The sequence below is a fragment of the Lolium rigidum genome, chromosome 2 (assembly GCF_022539505.1).
Source record: "Lolium rigidum isolate FL_2022 chromosome 2, APGP_CSIRO_Lrig_0.1, whole genome shotgun sequence".
Lineage (NCBI taxonomy): Eukaryota > Viridiplantae > Streptophyta > Magnoliopsida > Poales > Poaceae > Lolium > Lolium rigidum.
This window is the reverse complement of record NC_061509.1, coordinates 37,986,681-38,006,962: the sequence shown is the minus strand read 5'-3', so window position 1 is coordinate 38,006,962 and position 20,282 is coordinate 37,986,681. Positions and strand designations below refer to the sequence as shown.

Here is a 20,282-nt window from a genome sequence, read left to right as displayed (position 1 = left end):
GTTCTTCTTTATTTGCTTGTCGCTTTTATAACAAGTGGTATCAAACATGTAGGGATTGGGATAATCCGGGAACGTCTCTGCTGATGGTAAACCGATGCACCCTGGTCGATGTTCTCCTGGTGCTTCTGGCGCAGCTCGGCATGCTTCTACTTCCGGTGGCTCTCATCGTGGTTCTACCTCCCCGAGCACCGTCGAAGTACCTTTACCTCGCTTCAACTGAGACGAGTTGCGTGACTACTACCCTCCGCGTGGATCATGATAGTTGCTACATTGTACTAGCTACATGATGACTATTGCTATCTTTGTAGTGGATCCCGTGTATGTACGATGGTCTTGTATGCTATATTTGTGCTATATGTGGGATTTGGTGCTATATTTGTGGGATTTGGTTCTATATGTTGATATATTTGTGCTCTATGGTCATATATTTGTGCTATATATGTTACTGGAACATTCAATGATATTTCCTCTGCATTTTTTGCAATTTCTGAGCTAGTCGAACCAATTTGGAAAAAAACTGAAAAAACTGGGCAGGGTATGTGCCGATGGTGACACCGTCTGCACAGCCGGCCCAACATCGCGCCTTTTTTCCAAGTTTGAAATGGACACGCTTCGCGCCGTTTCTGGAAACAAAAGGGAGCAACTGTGCCAACGGCAACACCGTCGCACAGCCTAACGTGCATCGCCGGCGCCGTTACGCGTGCCGGATGAGAAATGTACCGTGCCGACGGTGGCACGGCCGACGGCCACCTTCCCAGCCGTCGGTGCAGAGCTGTGTCGACGGTGACCAGTTGTGCCGACAGTGGCCTTGGCTAGCCCGACCAGAGTTGTGCCGACGATGGTGTGCTGACGGTCACCGTCGGCACAGACGGTGCCGACGGTTGAATGTTCTGTGCCGATGGTGCGGGGCCGTCGGCGCATGGCATCTCTCCCATAGTGTTGTGTCTCGGAAATACTCTTGGTCTCACATATAGGGATTTGGCGTTGGTTCTCAAGATCGTTCAGTGGCAACAGAGACAGCGGGGAATTTACGCCTCATCACGGGCAAAGGAACCGCCGAGGAGTTTGGGGGAAGGGTGTAAGACAAGAGAGTGAGATGAGGAAGAGGGCGCCGAAGGAAATTTATGGCGCGTGACACAAACCGACGCGACGTCTCGCGCCGCTTCCTCACGCGTGCTGGGAAGCCCCACTTTGCACTCAGGGGGCCTACATCCGTGGAAACGGTCGAATCAGGCGTAGCAGCTGGGCCAGACTGCTTTAACGCACAGTAATGCTACATCTACGGGCTCAGTTTTACAAAAACTCACTTACGCGCTGACGTGGTGATTAGTCCCAGATCTACGTTCCTAAACTCACGGAAGGAAACCAGATTTCAACCAAGCAGCAGCCACCACGTCCTTCCGTACAACTGCCCGTAACAAAAAATTCCGTAGGTCTAGCATTATTCTTTAACGCACGCATGGACAAATATTTTGAGGGAGCTTAGGCTTCCAATTGCCCGGTTTTTGGCTCCGAGGGCCTGTTTAGGGGTCGTGTGACCTACCAACCGTGCCCTATATTGCCATGTGTTTCTTCTACTACGTCGTGCTCCGTCGATCTGAGATCGATTTCTAGGTGAACATGAAGTTGGGATTATCCAGTTGATATACACAGCTGGCATTCACGAAGCAACAAAAACTTTGCGCTAGCTGGAGTGGGTTTTTTTGAACAAAGAAGGGCCTCCGAGGACCCTGACGCTGCATCAATAAGGAGATAACAGTACACAATGGTTTACATCAGGACCTAGAACATTAAAAAAATTACAAACACATCCCTGGACTTTTGCAGGAAGGACTTTAAGACTGAAATCAGAAACGTGATCAGATCCTTCATCTAGCATGAGTGAGTTGACTCCCGCGGATATTTCTAAAAAAAAAGGTTTGTAGACACCGCCGCAAGGAAGCCTGGACGGCAACCATCTGACAACTACACTCAGTAGTCTCCTGCGACTGTGATGATACGCGACCCTTATGTGCCAAGCCGACCAAGTCTTGTAAAATTTCCTGATCAGACCTGATTGGCCTGTCGTTCTCCTTCCGAATCGAGTGCTGCACTTGACTGGAAGTCAACCCATATAACGCATGGAAATCGAAGTTCCATGCAAGCCGGTCTGCACTAGAACTCGTGGAACAGTGGAAAAAGAAAAGCATGTGTTCCTCAGTTACCCGTTGCCTCCCAACCCTAACTAGCAAACATGTCTAGAGAAATAATGAGATGACATACGAGTTGCTCTAGCTTGTCCAAACCTATTACCCGGTTGTATCAGTTTTATAGAGTTGCGTCCAAGGATGCAGGAATACAATCTCTTGAAGAAATGACAAGATCAGGCCATACTTACTATCCTCCCATTACTTGTTACCTACCCTGGTTCTCCAAACTTTGAGGTCTTCTGTCATTACTGTGGAAAATTGTGCATGAAGACTTCGTACTGTGATCAATGGGAGGACAGGTGTCGGTTCTCGGTTGCCGTACTCTTGCTGCATTGCTGAAGATATGTTCTATTTTCTTGCGGCATAGTTACTATCACGCACAGTTGGATACACTTGCTGCATTTGCAAGAGTAATAGTCAAAAACAGCCCAAGTGTTTTGTCTTCAAAATGACTGTTCGTGTGAGGAGACGTCGAAGCACTAATATCAACTAAATGTATCAATTGATGAGCTCAAGATGGAAGACTGGGATTGTTTTCAGGAAGATTTTATATCTCTCCCCAAATGGAAGGCTACTATGCGCTAGCTATGTTCCATTAGGTTCAATTTTCATTTTATTGAAAGCATCGTACAAAATAGAAACTCGAGAAAAGAGAGAGGCATTCAAAATCAACCCCCTTACGGCAGCCAGGTTCGGTTAAAAACTGTCTAAAATAATATTAATGATTAATTAAGCGTTGTTTTTTTTTTCTAAAAAGATTGGTATCTCACGACCAAAAATTCACTGAGTTATGCTTAACTCCTCCGGCCTGGCTAACTAGGGAATATGTGCGTTCCTTTGCCTCCCAGGACTAACTAGGGAGCATGTCTGGAGAAATAACGAGATGCCATTGCCAAGGAAAATATGAGTTGTGATCAGGACATTTTTTAGTTTATTTCGAGTGAATTGTTCATCCTAGTTGCTCTAGCATGTAAACTACTGTTTTAGCGTGCGTTTGGTTGCTGGCCAGAGGAGGGATGGGATGGGACCATCTACTTTTTGATAGTGTCTGGTTAGAGATGAGGTGGATGGGAAAGGGAAATATTCACTAGAAAACGTGGATCGAGAGGTCCGCCAAAATTGCCCCGACCATCGATCCCGATCCCACTTTCTGGCTAACCTCCTTTACCATTGCAGACACATGAACGGCACCCCGCCACCAGACGGCTAGCGCAGGTGCCAGATCCCGACTTCAATCCTCCTCATCATCACCTCGGGCCATCCTCCGCCTCGTTCGTCGAGTGTCACGATTCCCCTTCTCGTCCGACAACTGCTCCCCCAAGATTTGAATGCGCTAGCTTCAAGGAGAATGCCGATGAGATAACAGAGAGGGACGCCAGCAAAGAGGGGATGAGGCCCAAATAATGTTTGATTAACTAAAGTTAACAACCTGCTAAAATGCAATTAAAGCTAATCTAAACACACTCCATCCATCCACCTCATACCCCTCAAACCAAACAGAAACAGGTATGGTCCCCATCCCATCCACAAAAACAGGAATGATCCAATCCGGCCCTTATGTAGTCATCAACCAAAAACACGCTTAGTTTTATAGAGATGAATCCAATGGATGCAGGAATAATATAACTCTTACTCAATAAGATCATGCCTTACTTGCTACCCTCCCATTACTTCTTACATATCCTGGTTTTAGGTACTTCAGTAGTATAATAATTGTAATAAAAGAGAACCTTACATAGATGTTCTTTTCAAAGTAAACCTTACATAGGTGTTGCAAAACTCTAAAGTTTCCATGCCCCGAGTCTTAACATTCTCCACACTAGCCAACAGAAGAGGTCCAGGGAACACTCTGGTTTTCTCGTTACATAATGTGAGACCATGATGACAAAATAACAGAAGGGCACATGTGAATGAACTTAGCCCTTCTTGCGAGAAAAGTGGTTGTCATTAGGATTCCGTTTCCCACTGAACATTGCGAGTGCCTTCCTAACTGGGGGTTTCAGCTCCACTTTCTTCTCGCCGCTGTGGGTAAATATGTCCTCGGCACCCAGGAAATCATCCCCCTATAGCAAAGAGTAATGGTTATAAGGGTTGTTCCTCTATGAAGAACTCCATTGCTACAAACAGACTGAAGCATTCCAAACAAAGAAATAACAGGAAAGCTGTAAAAAATTACAACTGAGAATTTTTAACTATGTATCCTTGTTACGGCGATCATGTAAAGCAGGGGCACTAACCAGCTTGTTCGACTTCTTTGATTTAGGATGCAGAACCTTTGAGGGAAGTTGATCTTCACGTAAAATGGGGTTATTAATTACGGCAGATCTTCCACCTTGGGGCATTGGGAGGGAAAACTGCAAAGCAAAAAAGGCAATTAGTTACACCATTGTCAACATCACTATGTGAATCAACTCAGCAAAGGTAGCCGGCACATGGAAATATTTCAACCCAAGTATTCAAGAACAAGTAATGAAATGAACATGTAAGCCCACATGGAAAACCATGACACTGTTACATATTTAAAATCTGCTTCACTGAAGAGAGATCGGATGTTCTAATATCAAGCCATGCATAAGGAACTGTCGAAATACTCCTAGCAGAGTTCTGGGTATCCATCACCAATGATTTGAAAGGACACATTTCTTCACTGCTACACCTCTGACCTCCACAGAAAGAAATATTAACATGCTCTATGATAACATTGTCCCATGTGTATTTTCAAATGTTTCTTGGAGAATAGCAGACCATACAGAAAACAATCAATCACAATGGCCACACTACAGAGAAGTGACAAAACAAGACAATGACTAGGCAATACGGGGAAAAAAATAAACAAGTGAGCAGTTACCGCACTCACTTTTGTTCCTCGGAGTGTAACACGTGGCCGTCGTGAAGCCATAGTGATCCCATTTTCACCGACTGTTACCGAAACCTTTCGCAAGGTGCCACCATTGCCACACTTTGGACAAAATATTTTTCCAATCTCTTGGGTGACCTTGTAGCAAGCATGACACCTCAGAACCCATCTGCCCAATCAGCAGCAACATATGAGAGACATATAAGAGCATGTAAGCTTCTATAAATAGAATACACATCTAAATGGCTGTTGACAAGCCAAAGAGGTCCGAAAATGTTAAAACTCAAATACCTATGCAACTGGCGTATTTGCATGCCACCTGGTGCCAAGAGACGGAGACCAATCTGCAGGATAACATTTTGCATGGCATAGTCACTAGTAACACACGCTACAGTAGATTCAGATAAGGACCTCAGTGCCCAACTCTGCTCACTGCTCTCATCATCTACAAAAGAAGCCTCAAGGCCTTCCTCTGTCTCACTTTTTATATCTAAGTTACCCAATTGCTCAGTGCATGCATCAGTAGCATCTCTCCCTTCAACAGCAGCAGCGTTGCCTACCCCATTATCTCCATTAGATAGTTGGTCAGAGTGGAAATGGTCTCCAGCAATTTGGGGTTTATTCTCTTCCCGGGACTGCAAGATATCAGTATTTGACCTTGTTTTCTCTGGAACAGCAGAAGTGTCATCCACTGGATCCAAACCATTTTCAGATAAATCATTATCATCATCGACTGATGGAGCAATAGAACTCGTGTCAAAACTTTGCTCAGATCCTTTGAGGGCATCACGCCTCGCTTTCCTCCGTAAGTATTTCCTGTGCGTGGTACGGCTAACAGCAGGAAACCACCCTTCATTATTCTCGTCATCCTCCCAAGGTATACAGGCCTCCCTCTTCGAAGGCTGAAACTCTTCATCCCCAGGTGTCTCAGAAATACTGTTGGTCTCACTTGTGGGGACATGCTGGTTCTCAAGATCCTTCAGCGGAAGTATCCGAGAACTAAGATCCCCTTGTGCTTCAGACATCTTATCCAACGCCTCCCACTCCGCCAGGTTTGGCACATTATTGCCCCAGCCCGGCAGCGGAGCCTCCTTCAAGCTCCGGACGCTGACGACATGCAGCGGAGGTGGGTGCTCCCGCAGATGGCTGGTCCCGTGGATCTCAGCCTCCAACATGTAAGCTAGAGCGATAATCTTCATATCGACATCTGAAAGTGTTTGGAGATCCCCTGTTTCCCTGGCGAATTTGACAACTGCAAGCAATGAAGGTACACAAGTTAGTCTCTCCTATCAATATGGATAGGTAAACCAGAGAAATGATGATAGTAATAGGGTAATTATTTTCGATAGATGTAAGTTCTAGGGTACGTGTGACCGTATCTCAGCATAGTATAGTAGGAAAAACAAACAATGATGGCATCAAACATCTGCTATTATCTGTAGCTTGACACTCCAGCATCATTTTGAACTGCTCTGTGCTCGCTGTTCCATATACTATATGCCTACTGCCCGCTCAACATAGCATGCAAGGTTACTCTAAGTACTAACACCAATCAGAATCAAGCAATAAGGCTATCAAGATGCGCCTAAACTACAATGGCTACTTGCTTTCCAACGTTTCATCAATTGATAGAGTGAAGTACAGTATATTATCAACAAGTCGTCATACAGCGACTGTTGACGCTAACTAGAGGTCTAATTTTTTTCTGACGACAAAAACACAAGTAAAAACAGCGCAGGCAGAGCATGAATGAACAGATTATAATCCAGGAAGACGGTGTGGACCTTTCTTGACGAACTCAGGGGCGGGCTCGACGGTCTCCACGGGCGTGGGCAGGAGCGCGAGGCGGCGGCGCGCGGCCGCGTCCCGCACCTCCTCAAGCACCTCCGGCACCGTGACGAGGCGGCCGGCGGTGGTGGCGAGCGCTGCGCCCCCCGAGATGACCGCGTTGGCGTCCACGACGGCCACCGCCACGCCGCCCGAGTCGGCGCAGCTCGACACGATGCGGCTCACCGCCTGCGCCGCCGACTCCTTCGGCGCCGTCTCCCTCCGCGCCGTCGCGGCGTCGCCCCACGCCCACGGGGCCGCACCGCCGCCGGCAGCGGCGGCGGCGGGAGGAGGTGGCGGGAAGGGCGCGGCGCCGGCGGCCGGGGCGAGCGGCGGGAAGGCTTCCATCGCGGTGAGTTGCGGCGGCGGCGCGCTAGTGTTTTAGGGTTCCGAGTTTCTCCTCTTCGCTCTGTTATTTTGGCGCTTAATACGCTGCTCGTTTTACATCGGAGTACCCTAAAGTTTTCAAAATCTTACATGTATCTCTCTGCAGGCAGAGCTACTCAGATTGTGTCAATTAGGAGATCACGAGGGACCTGTAAGATAAGTTCCATCTCCGCCACGATATAATGGCGTCGAGACGGAGCCATTCCATCTCCATCCCTCGCCGCCGCCGCCGCCTCCATGGCCGAACCCAAACCCTAGCCCCGCCGCCACTGCCTCCCCATCCCGCGACCGATCCTCGCCAGATCTAGGGTTTCCACTCCAGTCTTGGCCTCCACCCTCCGACTCTGCTCACCCCTGTGTTCGAACCTCTTCAGATCCGATGAGCATGCACCTTCACAAGGTGCGATTGATTTCCCATCCGATGGTATCGTATTGCTCGCTCGTGGGTGACCTCGTTAATCCGTTTAGATCGTGTTATACGAGCTCGTTTTCGCGGGTTTCGTCCGCGGTTGATTTAGGAATCGGAGGTATCGGGCGATGCAGTTTATTTTGGTTAGTAGCAGTCGGTACAGTGTATGGAACTGAAAGTAGCGTACCATCTTCCGCACGCGGTCGTTGTTCCTACGGATGTACGGTCCTTGTCTGCCGTGTAGCTTGTTGTGTTGCTGTGACCACTATCCAGTCGGAGACGAGTTACTCGAACTAGCAATGTTTCACTTCATTTCAGCTCCAGAGAACAATACCTTTTTGTACCCCTGGTTATTTCCCGACATGCTAAACTGCGTTCATTGGTTACTGGAGTTGATTGTGTTCGATGCATTCTGAGCATGACTTCTGTTTTGGCTTGTTTGCGGTGACGAATCACAAGGACGGTATCTGAGAAGGGTTTGACCTCAAAAAGGCTCCCTTTATTGATTACACATCCTTAACTGATCATATGTTCTGAGCAAACATTCACAATCTTAATTTTCACAGCAATCCGTAGCTCTTTGTGCTTTCCAACAGAAAAGTTTTATCATTCAGTTGGTTGCTTTGTAATGGTGTTTGTTTCCTTGTTTTGAATTTAGAGAATATACTTAGCTTAGTTCATTGGTTAATCAAAGAACATGTGTTTTCTTGTTTGTTTGCTATGATGAACCACAAGGACGGTATCTGAGTAAGGTGGCTCTTGAAAAAGGACTCCTTCCTTGATTACACATCCTAAACTGATCATATGTTCTGAGCAAACATGCACAAATCTTTAATTTGGCAGCAATCCACCAGCTGTTTCTTCTTTCAAACTAAATGTTTATCCTTTGGTGGGTTGCTTCAAAAATGTATCATGTTTCCTTCTTCATTCTTTCATACCTGAAATGTATACCCAATACTTCACTTACTCCATGGGTATTAATTTTTTGTTTATTTGCTGTGATGAATCGCAAGGACGGTATCTGAGTAAGCTAGCACTTGAAAAAGGCTGCCTTCCTTGATTACACATCCTAAACTGATCTTATATTCTGAGCAAACACATGCAAAGTCTTTTTGTGCTTTTAGAACAGTTGGTTGTCCTTTTTATTTGTCATGTTATCTATATTGAAATATTGAGCGCAACTACCTGTTTGCTATGATGAATCACAAGGACGGTATCTGAGTAAGGTTAGTCTTGAAAAAGGCCTCTTTCCTTGATTACACATCCTAAACTGATCATATATTCTGAGCAGACACACTGCAATTCTGAAATTAAAAGAAGATCCCACGTTTTTGTGACTTTAGAGCAACCTGTTATCATTTTTTTGGCATGTTAGCTATCTTGAACTAATGAGTGCATCTACCTCTTTGCTGTGATGAATCACAAGGACGGTATCTGAGTAAGGCAGCTCTTGAAAAAGTCCTCCTTCATTGATTACACATCCTGAACTGATCATATATTCTGAGCAAACAACACTGCAATTGTGAAATTAAAAGCAGTTACCCCTTTTTGTGCTTTTAGAGTAGCCTGTATCCTTTTTTTTTGTCATGTTTTCTTTCTTGAAACATTGAGTGCATCTACATGTTTGCTGTGATGAATCACAAGGACGGTATCTGAGTAAGGAAGCTCTTGAAAAAGTCCTCCTTCATTGATTACACATCCTAAACTGATCATACATTCTGAGCAAACACACACATGCATATCTGGAATTAGAATGAATTCACTAGTTGTTTGTGCTTTTCGAGCAAACTGCTATCTTTTTTTTTACGTTATCTGTCTTGAAATAATGAGAAAGAAAGGACGGTATCTGAGAAAGGTGTCTCTTTAGAAAGTGATCCTTCCTTGATTATACACCCTGTACTGATCAAAGACTCTGAGCAAATGTATGTGAACAATTAATACAGCTATTATGATGATTTTTATTTACATTTTATCTCAATTCAAAGAAACACTGGGCCTCATAGCATTCACCTGATCAATGCAAATGTATCATGTATGTGCTTCTTCAAATGAAAGACTTCTTGACAGCAAACAAGCAGAATAAAATGAAAAACTCTGGTGTTGAAGGATGGCTCTTGAATATTCCCACCCTTCGTTTGGTTGTACATCCAAAACTGATCTAATGTTCTTGAGCAAGTGTGCCTAAACAATGTGAATAAATAATATAGTATTATTTGTTTCTTATAAAATTGACAATTATAAATTTGTTTTGGTCAATCATGATATATCCAAAACAGGCACTTCTTTTGAAAAGTTGTGCTCCCTCTCAGTATTGGTATTGTATTTATATTTATATTTGTTCTTAGATTATTGTGCCTTATTGTAGCTGATTATCTCTTAACAATACGTTATTTTGTGCTTAGTTGCTTGTCTTTGTTCTCCTATATTCTTGCACTAGTATAATGTTCATTATTTTTTATGCTTTTGTTTTACAATCTCACTATGCAATAGTGGCATGTTTTAATCTATCCTTCCATTTTACTCAAATCATTTTATCTTTAGTTATGTGAAGGCTAATGGTTATGTTTTGTACCAGAATTTTAGATGTTCTATGTTTTGTACCACAATGTTCCTATCATTATATCTTTTAAGTAGACCAGCAGTGTTCTCATCTGCTTTATTCTTTGTCAGGATCCTACAAAGTAGTGCATCCCTGGAAGCTGACCTGTAGGAAGATGGAATCTGCTGTCCTTGACACCCCACTTTTACATGGTCTTCCTGATGAGATTGCCCTTCTTTGCTTAGCAAGGGTTCCTCGGCATTGTCATAATGCTCTCAGATGTGTCTCAAGGAGATGGAAAGCATTGTTATGCAGTGAAGAGTGGCACTCTTACCGCAAGCGGAACAATTTGGACGAGTCTTGGATATATGTGATATGTAGGGGTACTGGCTGCAAGTGCTATGTTCTTGCTCCTGATCCTGCAACTCGTACCTTGAAAGTCATCCGAGTCATGGAACCTCCATGCTCAGCGCGTGAAGGCATTTCCATAGAGGCCTTGGACAGGAGGTTATTTCTGTTGGGTGGTTGTAGCTGGCTAAAGGATGCTAATGATGAAGTGTATTGTTATGATGCTTCTTCAAATTCCTGGAGCAAAGCAGCTCCCATGCCTACTGCTAGGTATTTGTATTGGCATAGTTCTTCCTCCATGTACTTTAATTTCTGTTCCATTATGTAGCGTGCTATTCCTGTGGGGTATAGGATGGACCACTCACATGCACACTGCTTCAATGATTTCAGGTGTTATTTTGTATCAGCAGCTCTGAAAGACAAGCTCTATGTTACTGGTGGATTAGGTTTGACGGACAAGTCACCTAATTCCTGGGACATTTATGACAAAGCCACAGAGTCCTGGTTTGCGCACAAGAATCCAATGCTCACCCCTGACATAGTAAAGTTTGTGGCCTTGGGTGGTGAGCTGGTGACCATCCACAAGGCTGCCTGGAACAAGATGTACTTTGCTGGGATATACAACCCTGTTGACCAGACCTGGAGGGGCACGGCGAATGAGATTGCCTTGTGCTGGTCTGGCCCGACCGTTGTTCTGGATGATGGAACCCTCTACATGCTTGACCAGTCCCTGGGCACGAAGCTGATGATGTGGCTGAATGAGACCAAGGAGTGGGTGATGCTAGGCAGGCTGTCAGACAAGCTCACACGCCCCCCTTGTGATCTTGTGGCCATCGGGAGGAAGATCTACGTGATTGGAAGGGGGCTGAGCACAGTGACGGTCGATGTTGACACGGCGGCCAGGGTTGATGGTTTCCTGGTGTCCACGTCAACTGGCCCGCTGATGGAGCATGACTTACCACCGGAGAGATGTAGGGTGATCACCATCTGAAAGACCAACAGTGTAATTGACTTTGCCTGTTAATATATGAAATAAAGACGATCTTCTTAGTAAATTTGCTTCATATGATCTGTAACAGTGGATGTATATTGACTACTCATTTTGAGATGGCTGTATATCGATGTTTTAACAGTAACAACATGAATTTCAGAGTGTGCAATATACCCCTGACTGATGTTTCTGTTTGTGCTTTGTGAGTGTAGTCCTGTTCTGTTCTCACTGAATGAAACAAATGTAACCATGGTAGTGCAAATTCTTTGCCAGAAATTAAATTTTAAAAATGCAAGAAGTTAAGATAGATAATTAATAATATCATCACCATTCAGTGCAGTACAACCATGAATGGCCTTTTTCTGCTTGGCCAGGGTTGGATCTGTTTGGCCAGTTGCATCGCAGCAACGAATATCGGGCTGGCTGGGGTCACTCAGTTGGTTTTAAATTACCCTACTCGAATATTATTATTGTTTGGATCTGTTTTATTTTTTGACTGACTCTAGCATTTTTTGAATCAGTTTGTAATTTCACATAACTCTAATATTTTTTGGGAGGTTGTTAGTTTTTACAACAGTTTTAGGATTTTTAAGTGGGGTTTTTTTCTTGCCGATTCCAAAAATATATTCTTTGAATAGGTTTTTTCTCTAGAGTCATTGGTTGTCAATAAACCAACTCAGGGAGCGCGTTCTGCTTGTTGCAATCTTGAGTTCAGCGAAAGCTTGATACTCTACTTAGTGCACTAAAACATTACTTCATGCGGGTTTGCTTCGTGTGCGATCCCCAATTTGCTCCCAAGCATGCTTACGGAGATGAATGAGGTAGACTATAGAAATCTCCGCACTTGTACATGGGGCTAAACTATTTTTGCAAGCTTCAGTCAACGTACATGTTCACATCCCGAGGTCTCTCATGCTCACATTGGAGGGAATTGACAACAACAAAATAAATAGTCCAGATCTAGCATGCCACATTGTTATGTGCACACGAACCCAATACCGTCTTAGATGGACGCTGCAAGTGTTCTTTGTTGGGTCTATGAAAGTACAAAACCACTACTACATCAAGCTATTTATATACAGCTACTAGAAACATTTATAGTTGTTAGATAAAGTCCCTTTGATTCTAGATAAAGCGATAATCCATATATAGCTGGTAGCAGCAACCAGCTATACTTTGTTGAATACATGGTCTGCACTTACTTTCATTAGTAAAGTTTGGATTGCTGTCTTCCCTGTTGCACCTCCGCATCACCACCGCTCTTCATCCTTCCCTATCTGCATATACAAAAACACAAATCACATCAGATCCGATGGGCACGCACCTACTCAAGGAGCGACTGATTTCCCATCCGATGGTACTGTATTGCGCGCTTGTGACTTCCTTGATCCGGTTAGAAAAGAATATGTTGCCTAAGCTCGTGTTGGGGGATCCGCCTGCAGTGGACACGGGTTTAATTAGGCATGTGAGGTCTCAGGCGATGCACTGTGCTTTGCTTAGCTGGAATTAGTCGTGCATCATTCACGGGATGTACTTTGTTATCTGTCTCCTCTCTCGCGCTGTAGCGAGTTGATTTTTAGTCGTTGCACACATTGAGCACGTACCTTACTATCTTATGCAAGTGGACACTGTTTGTATGGAGTATCAACCGTTATGTGCAATCGCGTTGTAGCTGCTCTATTTAGTTGATGACGTGAACTTCACTATGAATTATACCAAATTTGAGACTAATATATGAGCACAATCACATTTCTTTTTTTTGGTATGCTAGATTTTTTGGATGATGTTGAAACATATAGGAAACTGTGAACATTCATTATGATTTAGTATTAGTGTTATACCCATTGTACAATGACCCATTTTTGTTTGTTGTGATGAATCACAAGGAGGGTATTTTAGTAAGGCATCTGTTGAAGAAGAGCCTCCTTCCTTGAGCATGCACACTAAACCGATCATGTATTCTCAGCAAACGTGTCCAAATTCAATTTGATGCCAATGTTTGTGCTTTCATAAAAATGTTTATCCTTTAGTTGGTCGCTTCACTATTATGCGATACTTTAGTTACTAGCTTCAAAACGTATTTTTTTTGGAGGTGTGCCCGTCCTTTAGTTGCTCGGGTCACTCGGTCGCAAACATGTGACCATCACATGGTATCGCAGCAACAAATACACTGCCGCCTGGGTCACTCAGTCAAGTTTATTAAGTATTCCGACTCCAATAATATAATTTTGAGGATTAGCTTTATTTTCTGAACCTATTCTTCCAATTTTCGGTCGGTTTTTTATTTCACCCGGCCTAAATATTTTTTGGGAGACGGTTTTTGAGAAAAATCGATGCATAGAGCATTTTTTTTTTTTTGAAACGGGGCAAAAGTGTTGCCCATTCTCTTCTTCTAAAACCGACTGAATCTAATACTTGAACTTCTACTGTAGTGCGTACAAAATAGTAGTGTATTTCAGACACAACAAATGCAGCAGTCCACTTATTAGTACTAGTAAGTAGCACGTGATTTGCATGTTTACGGTATCTAAGTGGAGAGTATAACTTTTTTGTGAAATGGTAATGAATAAAAACATATGCCGCTCTAAAAAATTATAATCGAAGGTCATTACGTTTTTTCTTTAGATCATTACAGTTAGTTTTATATAAAGTATTACCAGAGATATTGAAAAATATTATGGATCTGTTTCTATCGCGTACTAATTTTTTTTATTGAATTTGATTTTTTACTGTAAGTTAGTTTTAAATAAGAGATAAGTGATCAGTCAACAATTCAGAAACATATTAATTCTTTTTAATTTAACGATGTGAGATGAAATTATTTGTTTATTAAGGTTATCGTTTATAGTGTATTTCTTACTCGTTTAGACGCCAGGGGCGTATCCACATTGAGCTTCCAGGGTGCCTAGGAGGCTAGGACAGTGGGTGCAAAAGTATTTTTTGCTACTCCCTTCGTTTGAAAATAAGCGACTTCACATGTATCTAGCTAGAAGTGTTCTAATGTGTAGATATACACGAATCTAGATAAATCGAAGGCTTTTATTTTTTAATGGAGAAAGTATTTTTCATCTAAGTGAGAAATTTGTGTGATTTACAAAGTATGATTTTCTCCGTGGGTCTTTGTTAACACACATAAGTCTGCAAGTTCCGTTCCATAAAAATGATTTATTTAGATGGGTCTGAAGAAACCTTCATCACAGAAACAAGAGATGGGAAACATCTCTTTCAATCTTTACAGTATATATTGGAAAAATCAGGATGGGGTAACTCATGGTCAGTCGTTGGTCGTGTCAGGTGTCCCTACAAAATAATCATGTGCATGTACTACAACTTCTAGCTCCGCTTGAGCTTGAATAGAAAAATGTATTTATCGGCAGACCTCCCACGTTGCAAGTTTGCATGGACTGTAGTTCTCTAGAACAGTCGGCTAAGAGCATCTCCAACCGTTGGGCTCCCCGGACCGAAATCCGGCGTTATTTACCGCGGATTGGACGAAAGTTTGACCCGGGGAGCGTCGAAGTTTTAGCCGTCTCCCCGGTAGACACCCGAGGTTCGGCGATTTAAAGAGGAAAACGTCCCTGGATGTTAAATTTCCTGCATAATTCGGCGAATTTGACCAGTTTTGCTAACATTTGGCTTATTATTACAAATAAATGTTACAATTCAACAAAACAAGACAAGTTTTTAAACAAATCAAATGGAAACTAGTTGGTGTTGCCTCGAAGCGTCCATATGTGCTCCATCAGATCATCCTGCAGCTGCTGATGCATTGTGGAGTCTCGAATCTCCTGACGCATAGCGATGAACTCAGCTCACGATGCCGACACCTGGTAGTTAGGCTGTGCAAGAGGACCCTCTATGTCATATATATGGTGCAGCTAGCTCGTTGGGAGGAACCGGATGCTTCCGCTCATCCTCGATAATCATGTTGTGTAAGCACACACAACAGTTCATCACCTCTCACATCTGATCTTTGGACCAAATCAAAGCGGGGAACCGGACTACATCAAATCTCTGCTGGAGGACACCAAATGCACGCTCGATGTCCTTTCGGCAACCTTCTTGTTCCTTGGCAAACTGCTGCTCCTTCGGGAGGGTGGGACTTGAGATAGTCTTCACAAATGTTGCCCACTTTGGATAGATATTGTCTGCAAGATAGTATCCCTTGTTGTACTGTCGGCCATTGATCACAAAGTTAATCGGGGGAGCATGACCCTCAACAAGCTTGGAGAAGACCGGCGAGCACTGCAAGACGTTGATGTCGTTGTTGGATCCCGGCATACCAAAGAAGGAGTGCCAAATCAAGAGATCATGGGTAGCCACTGCCTCAAGTATCACAGTGCAGTTTTTGTGACCCTTGTACATTCCCTGCCAGGTAAACAGACAGTTCTTCCATTTCCAATGCATGCAGTCAATGCTTCCAAGCATCCCTGAAAATCCTCGAGCTTCATTGACAGCGAGGATCTTAGCAGTGTCTTCGACAGTCGGTCATCTCAAGTAGATGTCCCCGAACACTACTAGCACCGCCCTGCAGGACCGGTAGAAACAATCAATGGCGGTGGACTCCGCCATCTGAAGATAGTCATCGGTAGAATCACCAGGAGCTCCATATGCCAGCATCCGCATACCCACCATGCACTTTTGGAGGGCGGAAAACCCTGCCATGCTGGTGCAATCCAACTTGCATCTAAAATAGGAGTCGTTCTCTCGAAGGGCATACACAATTTTCAGGAAGAGCTTCCGGCTCATCCTGAAACGACGCCTAAAAACAGCCTCACCGTGCAATGGATCGTCGGCGAAGTAGTCGGCGTAGAGCATGCAGTAGCCCTCCATTTGCTGCCTCGGCTTGCACTTCCAGCGACCTGGTGCCGACCCACCACGGCGACCAATGGCCGCTTCGGTGTATAAGCCGGACAGGTAAGCTAGGATCAGCAGGTGCTCCTCGTCTTGGGCGGTGGCTGCCGTTTCTTCTTCAAGAAGTTTGGCGAACATCTTCTCCTCCTCCTCGTCGGAGTCCATGTCCGGCCAGGCAATTGGACGAACACCTACCGGGTGTGTCGACGAGGAGCGACACGAGGGAGCTGCCCGGCGGCAAAAAATAAGCAGAGGGCACGACGGGCGGCGGAATATAGGTTGGTGGGTGGAGGAACGGTGGAGTTGACGCAATCGGTCGGCATATTGGCGAGGGGTGGTGTAGGTGGCGACAGAGCAACAGGAGGGGAGGAGGGATTTGTGTCGACAAAGTGGTGGGTTCGTCTGTTCTCTCGCCGATAGAGCAGACCCATCCCCGCTTTTCTCTCGTCCAGAGTCCCCGAGCTCCCCGGGGGGTCGGGGATGGCATGGGCTCTCCGGACGGATGAAAGGCCTAATCCGGATGAAAACGAGGAGCCAGGGGCACGACTGAGCCATTTTCGTCCATCCGGATGAAAAAAAGACGTCCTGGAGGCCTCATCGGGGAGACGGCTGAGGATGCTCTAACTCCTAGGAGGTTCGCACGCGCATGCTCGAGTTGGAATGATTGGATGCACAGTGCAAACCGGGAGAGACGAATCCAGCGCAACACGATGCCATTGGATTATTTCTATCGATACTTGATGGCCGGCAGCTAACCATTTCGTAATGCAAATCAACGGTTGCAATAGCTTTGAAGGTGTTTAGATGGGAAACCGTGAAGAGGTCGGAAATCCAAATTCAAAACTGCCACACTAGATAGAGACTAGCAGTTGCACTAAGCATTACTCTTTGAGGGGTTGCTCTGTGAGCTATCCGCAATTCGGTCCAAGCATATTTACAAAGATGGATGATCTGGATTTTAGCATTCTCTGCACTTCTACACAGGGCTAAACTATTTGCAGAAGTTTCAGTGTGAAGATCACAAGTTAGAGGTTAACATCCCGAGGTCTCTCATGTTCGCATTTGAGGGAATTAAAAATAGAGAAATATAGTTCAGGTTTTGCATGCCACATTGTTCTATGTACACGAACCCAAGACTATCTTAGGTGGGCGTTGCAAGTTATCTCTGTTGGATCAATTTCCCTTGGTCTATTGAAATACAAGACCACTACTACTAGCACAATCTATTTATATATAACCATTAGAAGCATTTGTAGTTGCTGGATAATGTCCCTTTGCATCTGGATAAAGATATACTCTTTTAATAGCTGGTAGCTGGAGGAGAAATTCAATTCGGCTCCCGGGTGCACATGCTCTCTCTACCAACAAAACATATTTTAAAGTGTGGAAATTTTTTGGAAAAAAATATATATGTACATCTCCATAATATATGTGTGTGCGTCAAGTTCCACGAAAAAATAATATTTTTTGTGACCTATGTAAAAAAAAAAACTTATCCTATGAAAAGCATTGTTTTAAGCACTGAATTTTGTCTTTTTTACATACGTCACATGATAAGTTTATTTTTTATAAAACGACTTTGTGAGCGCGTAGCACATGAATATGTACGTGCGAATTTTTTGTTTCAATTTTTTTGAAATTTAAAATATGTGTCAGATGCATTTTAAAATATAGGGAGCATATGCTCCCATGTTCCAAAATACCACTCCCGTAGCTGGAACCAGCTAAGCTTTGCTGAATACATGGTCCGCCTCTTAGATAGAGTGAATTTTAGTGAAGTTATGAACCAACATCTACTCCCGCCCCTCACTTTCATTCGTCATCTCAACAACTATATAACTATGTACCTTTGAATATCCATGTTTTTAAGGGAAATGCACTTTGACTCATAGGAGCATATGCTCCCATTATGTGAATCCACATTTTGAAGTGTTAAAAAAATTTAAACTAAATTTTTACATGTACATCTAGACATTTTATGTTGGTACACAAGTTTTCAAAAGAAAAAAACATTTTTCTATGGCTCATGTAAAAAAGAAAATTTTTGATGCTGTAACACGACTACGTACAGGCCATTTTTTTGTCTTTTTTGTACACACCACACAAAATGTTGTTTTTCCACAAAAACTTGTGAACGAACATAGGATGTCACGATGTATACCAAAAAAATTATGTCATATTTTTTTGACATTTTTAAAATTATTTTTTATTATTTTCTATAATGGGTGCCAAAACGGCACCTCCTGTTTTCAATGGCCTTCAAAATTCCATCTCGCTCGTCCACCCCTTCCACATCTTAACCGTATCCGGGCCATTGCGGCGGCTCACTCATCTCCGGCGCGGGCGACGCCGGTGCGAGGCTCCGGATGAAAGACGCGGACGAGTTGTTAATCCAGTGTTGCATCTGTCTGTTAAACCTGAGCAATCAACGGAGCACTAATGTTGTTAATCTAGTTGTTTCCTCGTAGTTGATACCAACGTTCTTGTGCACAGCCGGATCATCGGACCACATCAGTTTAGAAACCTTTTGACGTCCAGAGAACTAAATGGCAAATTCTTCATTCTTCATTCATCTTTGAAATCGATCAGGGCAAAGTGTGGGTTTGCTCCGGTCACTCGATCCCAAACATGTGACCAGCACTATATGGTATAGCCGTATAGGTCACTTGCATCGCAGCAACGAATATAGTGCTGCCTGGGGCCACTCAGTCGGTTTTAATTACCCGACTCCAAAATTATTACTCTATTGTTGAGATCGGTTTTATTTTTTGACTGACTAGCATTTTTCGAGTTGGTTTTTGATTCCACGCAACTCTAATATTTTTTTGGGAAGCGGTTTTTAGTTTCACGCAGGTGTAATATTGTTGGGGATTGAAATGTACCTAATTTCTTGGCTTTTGATAGCTGCATGGAGACAATCCATGTGTCGGAATCTTAGTTTACTTTTTTTTGGTTTTCTTTTGTTTTTGTTAAGTTTCATATTAGCTTGCCCCAACTTGTTTGAAAAAAAAAGCTTTGTTGTAGTTGTTACTACTGCTGTTGTTGAAAACTGACTCTACCGACCGACAATAATAGTGCAATTTACCAGTGCCCAATGTGTGTATTGTGTACAAAATAATCTAGTATTTCAGACATGACAACAAGTTATTTCTATTTCCCCGTTTCTTTTTCCCCAGCGTTGGTTGTGTACTTGTGTGTGACATGCTAAAGACAAATCCAGTGGGTCGAGTTGGAATCCCATCCCTCTAGCAGCAGCTCCTCCTCGAACGCCGCCGGCCACCATGGCCATCTCAGATCGAGAACAAGCGACTCCCCCGCCCTCACCTCCCTCCGGCCCAGGATTCTTCGCCGCCGGCGTCCATCTCCAAATCCAGCCAATGGGAGCTCGAGGGGTTGCCACGGCAGCACAAATCGAGCCAACGGGCTCAAGGGGGCGGCCATTGCATCTGAAATCAAATCAATGGGAGCTCGAGGGGGTGGCCATGGCGGACACCGCGAGCTCAGAAATATTGGGTTGCTGGGGAACAGACGATGTCATGGACCTGGAGCGAGATGTGGCCTTATCAGTGTTAGGCAAGCAGCGAAGAAGGCTTCGACGCGCAGGAAGGAAGCCAGCCCGCGTCTGTGGGCCTGACTGGACTACATGAAGGCCAATCAGGGACGGACACGCCATCTCATCGACGTCGCGTCCAAGCCAGGTGGACAGAGGTCAAGACATACATAAAGCACAGGTTGTGGCATTGTAGTGGTTGTGGTTGGACCAACCTGTAACTGAGCCCCTTCCTCTTGCTGTCTAGTCCTCCTCTCTGTTTCTCTACTCTGTTTTCCCCATTCACCTGTATCAACTATCAAACCTGTGGATCATACAGAGGAAGGTAGAA

The 20,282-nt window shown here is 44.2% G+C and overlaps 2 protein-coding genes, 7 non-coding genes and 1 pseudogene across 9 annotated transcripts; 9 read left to right on the top strand and 1 right to left on the bottom strand.

Moving 5' to 3' along the window:
- Positions 1 to 3,842: 3,842 nt before the first annotated feature.
- Positions 3,843 to 7,158, bottom strand: LOC124689532 (RNA-binding NOB1-like protein; the record flags this gene model as incomplete). The annotated part of the gene is made up of 5 exons (XM_047223049.1): positions 3,843 to 4,252; positions 4,427 to 4,543; positions 5,047 to 5,215; positions 5,338 to 6,298; positions 6,831 to 7,158. Coding segments are annotated over 5 exons (1,722 nt in total), but the record flags the coding sequence as incomplete, so codon positions are not given.
- A 331-nt stretch (positions 7,159 to 7,489) lies between these two features.
- LOC124691588 (F-box/kelch-repeat protein SKIP4-like) lies at positions 7,490 to 11,708 on the top strand. The gene is made up of 3 exons (XM_047224879.1): positions 7,490 to 7,660; positions 10,340 to 10,826; positions 10,947 to 11,708. Exons 2-3 carry the CDS (start codon positions 10,384 to 10,386, stop codon positions 11,545 to 11,547), a joined length of 1,044 nt encoding a protein of 347 aa, XP_047080835.1. The 5' UTR covers positions 7,490 to 7,660; positions 10,340 to 10,383; the 3' UTR covers positions 11,548 to 11,708.
- LOC124693790 lies at positions 8,106 to 8,213 on the top strand. The gene has a single exon (XR_007000250.1). It is a non-coding gene; the product is annotated as a small nucleolar RNA Z118/Z121/Z120 (small nucleolar RNA).
- On the top strand, positions 8,382 to 8,489 carry LOC124693719. The gene has a single exon (XR_007000178.1). It is a non-coding gene; the product is annotated as a small nucleolar RNA Z118/Z121/Z120 (small nucleolar RNA).
- On the top strand, positions 8,660 to 8,767 carry LOC124693775. Its single transcript, XR_007000236.1, has one exon. It is a non-coding gene; the product is annotated as a small nucleolar RNA Z118/Z121/Z120 (small nucleolar RNA).
- LOC124693734 lies at positions 8,856 to 8,963 on the top strand. The gene has a single exon (XR_007000192.1). It is a non-coding gene; the product is annotated as a small nucleolar RNA Z118/Z121/Z120 (small nucleolar RNA).
- On the top strand, positions 9,073 to 9,180 carry LOC124693752. The gene has a single exon (XR_007000211.1). It is a non-coding gene; the product is annotated as a small nucleolar RNA Z118/Z121/Z120 (small nucleolar RNA).
- LOC124693722 lies at positions 9,291 to 9,398 on the top strand. Its single transcript, XR_007000181.1, has one exon. It is a non-coding gene; the product is annotated as a small nucleolar RNA Z118/Z121/Z120 (small nucleolar RNA).
- On the top strand, positions 9,479 to 9,592 carry LOC124693804 (annotated as a pseudogene).
- Positions 11,709 to 13,410: 1,702 nt separating the features above from the next.
- LOC124693811 lies at positions 13,411 to 13,519 on the top strand. The gene has a single exon (XR_007000266.1). It is a non-coding gene; the product is annotated as a small nucleolar RNA Z118/Z121/Z120 (small nucleolar RNA).
- The last annotated feature ends 6,763 nt before the right edge of the window (positions 13,520 to 20,282 follow it).

What these genes read in the sequence shown, in the direction of transcription:
- LOC124691588 (XM_047224879.1), top strand. Translation starts at nt 10,384, where the DNA reads ATGGAATCTGCTGTCCTTGACACCCCACTTTTACATGGTCTTCCTGAT. An exon ending in GCTCCCATGCCTACTGCTAG is followed by an intron (nt 10,827 to 10,946) that starts GTATTTGTATTG and finishes CAATGATTTCAG; the next exon opens with GTGTTATTTTGTATCAGCAG.